At 27.9% G+C, this 9,691-nt stretch overlaps 2 protein-coding genes across 2 annotated transcripts in view; one reads left to right on the top strand and one right to left on the bottom strand.

Annotated features, from left to right (window-relative positions):
• Positions 1 to 1,180, top strand: part of LOC106682325 (cathepsin D) — a 42,089-nt gene extending 40,909 nt beyond the window's left edge. Inside the window, exon 9 of the mRNA XM_067052964.1 lies at positions 1,033 to 1,180. Within this exon, the coding sequence (XP_066909065.1) occupies positions 1,033 to 1,122 (90 nt within the window). The 3' untranslated portion in view covers positions 1,123 to 1,180. The remainder of the gene's footprint in view (positions 1 to 1,032) is intronic.
• The window catches only part of LOC106682328 (RNA-binding protein Raly), a gene marked incomplete at its 5' end in the record, with an annotated part of 423,435 nt that overhangs the window by 274,281 nt on the left and 139,463 nt on the right, over positions 1 to 9,691 (bottom strand).

Genomic DNA, 9,691 nt, shown 5'->3' on the forward strand with positions numbered 1-9,691 from the left:
TCCAGATAGGCCTTATAATAGTCATGTAGATCAGTCTTACCAATATTATTTTTAAAAAATCTTAACTCTAATAGCACAATTCAAATAAGGCAGTTAAATAATACTCGAGTCACAACAAAAATTTTATTAACTAAACAACAAGAATTTCCTGTGCTTTATTAAAATAATTTAAAAATTTTTGCTAAAAGAATCAAATACAATTTCAAAATCGAGTTATAACCGGTAAAGTGTAACATGTCCTATTTATTTTTTCTGTAATTCTCTCGTGATTTATAGAAGAATAAATAAATAAAAAACAGAAATGGGAAAATGCTACTTACTTCCAGACTGCGAAAACAATAGTAATTTTTCAGCTTACCTATAACAATAAATACTATGTTAATATGTGTGAAAGAATATTGAAAGCAAATACAATAGAAATGAGAACTAAAACGACAGTTATTTATATACAAATTATCGTATAATGTAAGTCTTGATAAAAAAATAATAAATAAATTACACTATATTACAAAGGGTAATGTATCCATCAATGAAGGAATTTCCGGGAAATCACCCAAAAAAAACTTCATACACATTGTATTTATTCTCATAACCATTTAATTATCAATTAACCGAATTTAAATTTTAAACCTTTCTCATGATCCCAGAATAAAAATAAATACGACAAAAACCTCTCAATAGGGTACCGTTTATGGGAAAAAATATAAAACGAGTAAAGTAAATTTAAAAAAATAATGATTACCCAAATAATTTTGTTGAAATTTCTTTGTGGAGAGTTTGTCTGGTAGCCATTATAGGCGAATTAAGCTTGATTTTTATTTCTCAAAAGAATCTATAAAATCGTTACTCCATAGAATTAAATGCATTTCTAACCTAAATATCATCAGCATATCATGTAAATATTATAATCTCAAGAACTTTTAGTTCCTCTCTTTAAGCCATAACTAGCACAGACAAAACTCTTGAATGAACTTAACCTGGTAAAACTGCGAGGGCAATTGTGTGGTACAGACTTTTTTTTTTTTTTTACAGACCCAGTTTCTCCGCAGAAGGAAGGGGTGCGGTCAAGAAAGAACAAAAATAGTTAAAAACTACGCTTTAATATACATTGAAAGTTTGTAGATTTTACTGATGGATTTTGTAAGATATTGTAATTTTAGTTACAGTACCAGATCTTATGGGCACTGCTCTACCCCTCACACGTGGGGGATGGAGTGGCCTCAGGGATACTCAGGTCGATTGTGTAAATATTGTATATAAAAGTGTAACTGTGACTAGAGATTCTTTTATTTTATTTATTTATTTTTTCATGCTCATAGTTTGATTATGTTTACTTTCTTTATCATTCTGTTTGTATTTATTTTAAGAGAGATTTCATTTATTTTTATGTACTTTTTTTTTATTCCATTTATTTTTCATTCTCTTTTTATTTTATTTTAGTATGAATGTGATCATCACTATTACCTATTGCCCATAACGGTGTGGCAGACTGTAATATTTATCAATAAATAAAGTTTTTTTTTTTATCTACAAAAAAAAGTTACAGTCCCAGTAAGAGGGGAGACCGCACCACGGAAGGTTCAGTTTCCTAACTCATAAGTATATAGTTACGAAAAAGTAAAAATAAAGTAAGAAAGAAAATTAATAAATAGAGTCAAGAATGATTTAAAGATGTTACAGTTATTTATTTATCAACATAAAATAATCGTAAAAATTGGGTAAGAAATTGAAAAAAAATGAAACTATAAATAAATAAATAGATAAATAGTTATCTAAGTAAGTTATTAGTTACATAAGATTAATAAATCATTAAAGAAATTAAAAATGAATTTTATAATAAATTAAACAAAGCTAATTTTTATTGATTTATTTTCTTAACATTTTTTTTTTGTTGCCGTTTGAGCTTTTAGAAGCGAAAAAGTCTTAGAAAAATGTCTACGAATGCATAATATTTATTTTTTTATTAGTTTGAATATTCTTGAGTTGATTAACAAACATTATTTTAAAAATATTATGTGAACGGAGGAATTAATTTCACATAGGCCTCGGCAGAGACAAGAGGCGTTAAGAAAGGCAACAGGTGAGAGTTACTATGTGTGGCACGTAGGGTCTTTGGCTCCCCACTCCACTGCTGCTCCAATCTCTTCCTTCTAGCTACCGTTATCAAATCTTACCTAGTTCCAGAAAAAAATGATAAAAGTATATAGATAGATGAATATCTAACATTACTTATGCTATTGAGATTCTTCTTTCTTATATTTCTTTCTTATCAAATCGGTTCCCACATAAGATTTGCTTTTAACAATTAACAATGTGGGGTTCAGTCTCATGCACAAAAATACATCTCTAACGATTTAAATTTTTATAACCAATGAATAACTTTATTTTATAAAAATTAATAGGTTAAAAAATAATCAAAATGACATATCTAAAAAAATAATAATGAATATTTAATTGAAGAATAAAATAAAAAGGTAATAAATAATGTGGAGTTTTATTTAAGTTTGATTTATTTTTTTTTTATTCAATTTAAAATGTTTTATGATTTAATTTATATATCTCTGTAAATATAGTGTTGATGTGCTCTCTTATCTGTATTACAAATGTTGGAAAGTACATGACAGAATGTAATATTTACGAGAATGGGTGATTAATTTCTTGGTGTTTTTAAAGAAAATTAAACTGGAGCGTTCGTTAGGATTAAAATTTTATATTATAGGAAAAACAAAATCTTAAGGTTTTTACAAAAGAAACAATCAGTAAAATATTTAGGTAAAAGTAATAATTTTTTTAATTTATACTCCTATACAACAAAGAGTGTACTGTAATTCAGTAAATATTTATAAATACAGTTGTATGTGTGTATTCGTATTCTTTATCTTTTATAAGAAAATATTTAAATATACCATTTGTGATCAATATATCACAAATAGTGAAGGAGGGGGGTGGGTAAAATATTTTGGCCATTTTTAACTTCTAGTGTAAATTGAATATTTTAGATTCGACAATATTCATTAATTGGTTTTTATTACATGGCTTTCCTACGGAATTAAATTGACCCTACTATATATTATAATAAATACATAAACTCATTCATAATTATCATGGTCAGAATTTATGTGGTTAAACAAGAAACAATAGGATCACATTGATTACACGTGCGGGATCCCACACGCTATGAGAATATCGTTTGTATATATCTGTGATGAGGCCTGTGGGTTTTACTTGTGTAAATATTTTCTTAATTTAATGCAACATTCAAGCGAGTAGCAATATTGTTATTTTCAAACACATTATACATCAGTGCTAGTGATCACTGCTGGGTCGTTTAAATTTTGAGATTTATTTTCAAAGCTACAATGCTGATGAACCGAGTAGAAGAAAGTGCTGAATTCAGTATTCATTTTCGGATAAAATAAACTAAAAAAACCTGTGTGGTGTAGATGTTCAAAGAGGGGGAGGGGAGGGGGGTTTGCTGAGCCTCCCCATCCCTCCTCGACCATGTTCTCCACATATTAATCTACAGTCAACTATCAACATCTTACAATAAAAGAAACCTTAGTAAAAATATAATAAAGAAAAATGAAACAGGAAAGTGCAATAATAATTTTAATAAATTTCATTGAATTAATAGCGTGCTCACTCCGACGGATTTGGCTATAGATCTACCGAAAAATTGTTATTCCGGTCGCGCCTCTGTGGTCAACATAAATCATTCGATAAAACATGCCCATACCAAATACGCGAACACGCGTGGCAGCAGGGACCCCCGACCAACTAACAAATCGCCAGATGCTACTAAATCATTGAACATCAGAGATGCAACGGAGATACCGCACATTCAAAATGAAAGGGGGATCGAAATAATTTAGCATGTTTCCAAAAATTAAGATAAATTTTGACGAATATCCATTCATAATTAAGAATTTTTCAGTTGTTTGTCAAAAACGTTTTTCTATTTAGACAATATACCAATAACAAATACCATCATAACAAACAAGCAAATATTATCTTCCAACAAAAATCATCGAATATAAAATATTATAAATATGAAATTAAATTAATTATTATTCAAAAAAATATTAGCTGAAAACTGAAATGTATATTCAATATTGGATAGAAAAAATATGATTGTTTATATTTGGAAACAGTGTCAGTGAAATTTCATAAATCATTTTCAGAACACAGAGAATACATTTTTCTTTCTTCTCATTTAATTATTATCAAAAAAATTTGTTTTTTATAATTTATTAAATGTTGGATAGTGGACGTTTAAAATAAAAGAAACCTGAAAGTCTTTTATAGTAATTATTATTTGTTGAGAATCGGTCGCGCTTTATTTAAAAAAAAAAAAATTTTTGTTCTATTTATTTAAAGAGCCGATGTTTTGCGTATATAAGGATAACTCTTAGAGCATATAATTCCTGATAACCATAGCAAAAAACAAGCAATTTTTCCCAGGAACTTCCATCAGTGTAAAACACAATATTTAGTAGTGAAATTGAAATATTTTTGAGTTATTTTTATATAAATCATACAATTGAATTACTACCATAAAAATCGAAGGCCATCTTAAATTGTTATTACATCATCAAAAACTAAAAATCTTGACTTTATTTTTTATGTTTATTATATTCAGTATCCTTATATAAATGTTCATTCCTCTTACTTTTGAAATATTTATTATTTTAATTTGATTTTCATTGCTTGGTCAGTGGTATGCAATTATGGCTTTCTGGCAGTTTTTCTCCAGCTCATGTAACTCCTGAATTATCAATGGAACAGTTAATATTTTAGGCTATATATTCTTATGTAAAATTAAATGCTAAAGCGACTAAATATCTGCAAAGATTCCTGTCAGATGCTTCTTAGGGCATAAATCACAAAAAAAAATATTCCTACTTCGTGATAATATTATAGCCTTTTTTGAAAAATGGCCTTTTTCTCCTTCAATCTTTGTCCGTTTGTATTTTAATTACCTAATTGATAAATAATAACATGTAATAATCAAAATAAGTAAGAAAATAATAGCTTTATGTAACATACACAAAATAATGATTTTATTATGTCACTGGATGCTCTCCGTTACGACTTAAGATAGCAATATGAAAGTGGTCTTGTTTTAGAAATAATTTAGTAAGCTATAAGTTTATAAGGAGAGCTTATCACTACTAAACATAGATAAAAATTTTTTGCACGATAATTTCGTTTTGAAATTTGACTTAAAATTATCAACAGAAACTTCACCATGGCCAAACACGTTATAATTAAATAGAGGTATTTTAAACATTAAAACCAGACAAAAATAAACGGGAATTTTTTTTCAAGAAGGCAACTTATCATACCCTAACTGCATTTATTTTCATAACTTATTTTGACAATAACTGGATTTTAGGTAATAGTAATTCAATCAAAAAGACTAAAACAAAAAATAAATAAATAGATAAAAGAGTTTTTATTGTATTATACAGTTATTCCCTGGCATTTCAGAATTGGACTTAAATTAATTCAAATATACAAAATACAAAGTACAAAGTTAAATGGCATAAGAAAAAGAATAAGTAAAGGTATGTTTTTGTAAAAAAAAAAATAATAATAAATTAAAATATAATATAAAGATTTCTAAATGTATTGTAACATAGACATTAAATTAATGAAACATCACTGAAAGCCTAAAACATATAGGAATTTTTCAATTAAAAAGAAACTTATAAAAAAAATAAGAAATATGCATTCCCAATTTTTAAAGGTAAATAATTTGAAGGTGAATAAATAATGCAGATATTATCATTTAGTTCTTCTAAACGCTACTCGCCTTTAGGTAGAAATACAATAATTTAATTGCTAACAATTAGAGTAAATTAAAAACACAATACTAAAAAATTACCCAATCAACAATATTTATCATCTAAATTGCTCACTTGGAGACATATACATTCATGTATCATAGTAAAACTAAAATTAAAAAAAAAGAAAAAAAGACTCATAAAGTCAGGTTTGGCAGATATAAAGTACAGATATTAAGTAAAGAAAAAATACAAGAAAACTTATGCATTAAAAAAATCTCTGAAATACGCATTAATTTCTTATTAGATCTTCAATTTATTCCATATATTTGGAATCAAATTATATTATAAAAAATGATACAAACTATCCCCAATCTACGAACTCTCATTAAAATTTGTTAATTTAATCTGCATCTAGCTGTTGACTAAACAAGACGTCAGAAAATGTATTTATTAATTTGACTAATTTCCATAACACAAAGAGAAATTGATATTCAATCTTTCCAATCTAAAACACCAAGACTTATGGCCTAAGCGCCATGCTACGTAAATAGTAACACATTACACACTGACTTCAAAATTCCAACTGAATACACTACAACCGTTTTCATAAAAATTACTGGGACACCAAAGCACACTTTACATCAAACGACCTCTCATTTCAGAGGATACAAGGAGGAGGCTAAAAAGAACGTGGATGTGGGACCTGCTAATATGATAAAGTAAAAAAAGGCTGAGAAGTACTGCTGGGTGTTGTTCTTCCTCACGCTATGCATGCTATTTGTTTAATTAATGTAACAATCAGGCCATCTCCTGATTGTCGACTTTATATTTGAGTTATATTTTATATTTATAAGTGTGGATATAAATAAAAAGAGAGAATATATAAATAATGTGAAAGATACTATTTAAACTGAACCACTCAACAGCCAATGAATACAATTCTTACAAGGTCTTACCACATTTTTTATCTAAGAAGTGTTCCTAATTTGCGTTTTCTTTGTCCAATAGAGAGCAATCATCCAGGTAAGATTAGGTGAGAGCTACGGAGGCATTGGCTTTGATCTGCCAATTCGCTTATTACCTCCCTTTAGTCTAATATCTCCTCTTTTATCACTCTTCATCCTAATGTATTCCTTTTATGTCCATTTTTTTCTTTGAATTTTACATCTAAACGGGAATTTATTAAATTTGTTGATATTTAATATTTTTCTGATTAGCTTCTAATATTCGTGTTGTAAATTTCGTTCATAAGTGATGATTTTCCTATCAAAGGAACTACACTGATGATAGAATGAGACAGCGTAGTGAGATACTATTTTTTAATCATGAATAAAATATAAAATTACTTAAGAAAATTATTAACATTATTATAAATAAATGATATTTCAAAATACTTCAAAAGTATCAAAAATCAGGACGAACTTGACCCTATTTTGTTTATTAAAAGTATCCTGATTAAAAGAATGTGAGAAAATTTAGTGGACCTAGCCCACATCATCTTTGGTGAAGCCCTGTTCTTGGAAGACTTCAAGGCCAAGAGTCAAAGAGCAAACCTTTATCAACAGTTCTATATTAGACATACGTGTGAAACATGGAACTTTAGCAACACCTAATTATTCACAATGTGCGAATAAATAAATAAGTTCCCTTCATGATTTTAATTCTCTCCATACAAAAAATTAGTTGCTTTCCCCGAAATATTTAGTTTGGGAAAAATTTCACATACTACTGAAAAGATATTATAATTTTCAGTAAGAAGGAAAAATGTTTAAGAGGAACAGTCACTGATAAACATTTCATTGAAATGCTTTGAACATCAAAGAAAATAGGGAATTTTCAAAATATCCTAATTAAAGTTTACGTAAAAGGGTAAAAACGAATTCAAAATAAATTAAATAGTATCTTAGTATCTGAAAATTGTCAGAAAACAGAAGAAATAATCGGGATATTCTTGATTTCGAAATAAGGAATATTGCGAAACATAATTCATTTAGTTAGAATTAGTTTGTTTGGTTTTATAATGTTTAAGGTTCTATAATATTTGTAATAATAAAAAAATATCAATATTACAACAATAAAATTAACAATATTAAATTCTTAAAATATTAAAATAGAATTAATTTAAATTAGAAGGAATTTCACACATTTTTGTCAAAATTCTTCCTTTGTCCGCACTTAATCTTGTATTATGGAGCCTGGAATAAGGCAAAATTGTTGTAGTCGCAATTCAGAAAATATGAAGAGTTTATGTTTGAGAACTAGATCTGAACTTCAGCCTGAATCGTGGTGAAAGAGGTATGCTGGCTGGACCCGTTGATATAGATATCGGAGATGAAACAACAGAGGCAAATAGTAAATAATTTTTTTTTTATCAGTTTTATTTTCCTTGGAAATACTTAGGATAAATAATAACTACTAAAAATAGTAATAATTTTTTGTTTGAGCCTGGATAAGGCCAAATTTAATTGCATTTCAGAAAATATGAAGAGTTTTTTTTTTTTTTAAACAAGATGTGAATTTAATCCACCATTGTGGTTAAGAAGATATGTTGACTGGTTGGTATAGATATCAGAGATGAAACAACAGAAAGGCAAATAGCGAAACAAGGGGGTTTCAATGAACTCCCAATTCTTTTTCATTTTTTTTTTTTTTTATTCTGTTTTCTTTCCTTGGAAATACTTACTGAATACGATAATTCAATAAGTATTAAAAAAAAAAAGTAATAGTTGTTTAACGAAAAAAAATGTCTCGGAAGTAAAGTCGCTTCATAACCTTTTATAAACATCCTTTTCCTTTCCAGAAGAATGTATAAAGTTAATTCTCAGTATTGTGATTCTCATTTTTAATTTATTGAGTTGAAATATTTAATAAAAAAATAAATAAAATATCTTAAGTTTCACTCATGTAGTGTCATTTGTGTTTACTAACGAGGTTGGGAATCGAAACAATTTTCCTAACCGAGCGCACTAGGACCTGCGCCCAAACTCGCACGGCCGCCACGTCCCTTTTTTCAAGCTAGTAACTAATTTAAATATTAAATTGATCAAATAAATCAGTTGACTGATTCAATAAAATATAAATATTACTGTAATACTTTAGGTGGTCATTTAATGGATAGGTAAATAATTCTTTTATTCTCAATAAAAATAAATGTAATTTGGTCCGGGTGCGGTCAAATTAAACTCAAATAGTAAATTGGTGTACTATTTTTATTTGTTTGTATATATTATTATTATTTGTATATATTATTTATTTATTTTACTTTTATTCTCGTTTGGAGTTTCTTAAAATTTTGAATGCCTTAATGTTTGTTTATGTCATGCTTTTCTTTATTTATTTATTTTTTGAATTACCACACATTTTTATGTTTAAAAAAATAGTATTCGAAAATTGTGACTTTTTGTTTATCATCTTGCATACACATGAAAAGTAAGAGATTTACAATATTTGAGAAATGAAAAAACCTTTAAACCTCCCTTCTCCCCTTCTCCTTGAGACTAAAGGACAATATCCTCTATCTTACCTCCTACTGTACCACTGATCTGTACAAAACCTTCAGGCTCACAAAATATTTTTATGATTATTCTCATAAGACGTGGATCATCTTTCCTAACATAAAGAAAGCAGTTAAAAAGATTGATATATTTTAATATAAATAGAAGATGCAAAACGATATCTGTAAGCCAAAAGGCGTAATAGGTAATTTTCTGAAGCAATCTATATTTATACAGTCTAACCTAGTAACAGTCCTATGAATATATGGGAAGAGAGAGGGGTTGTACCTGAGTAACTTCCAATCCCCCATATAATCCACCCCGAATTCTATTATAGCACGTATCGGTAGTATCCATAATGCTGTATATATCCATAGAGAAGACCTTTGAGGCGACCTCGGCGAAGAA

The sequence above is a fragment of the Halyomorpha halys genome, unplaced genomic scaffold (genome assembly GCF_000696795.3).
Source record: "Halyomorpha halys isolate HHAL.00 unplaced genomic scaffold, Hhal_1.1 Scaffold23.1, whole genome shotgun sequence".
In the NCBI taxonomy this organism is placed as follows: domain Eukaryota; kingdom Metazoa; phylum Arthropoda; class Insecta; order Hemiptera; family Pentatomidae; genus Halyomorpha; species Halyomorpha halys.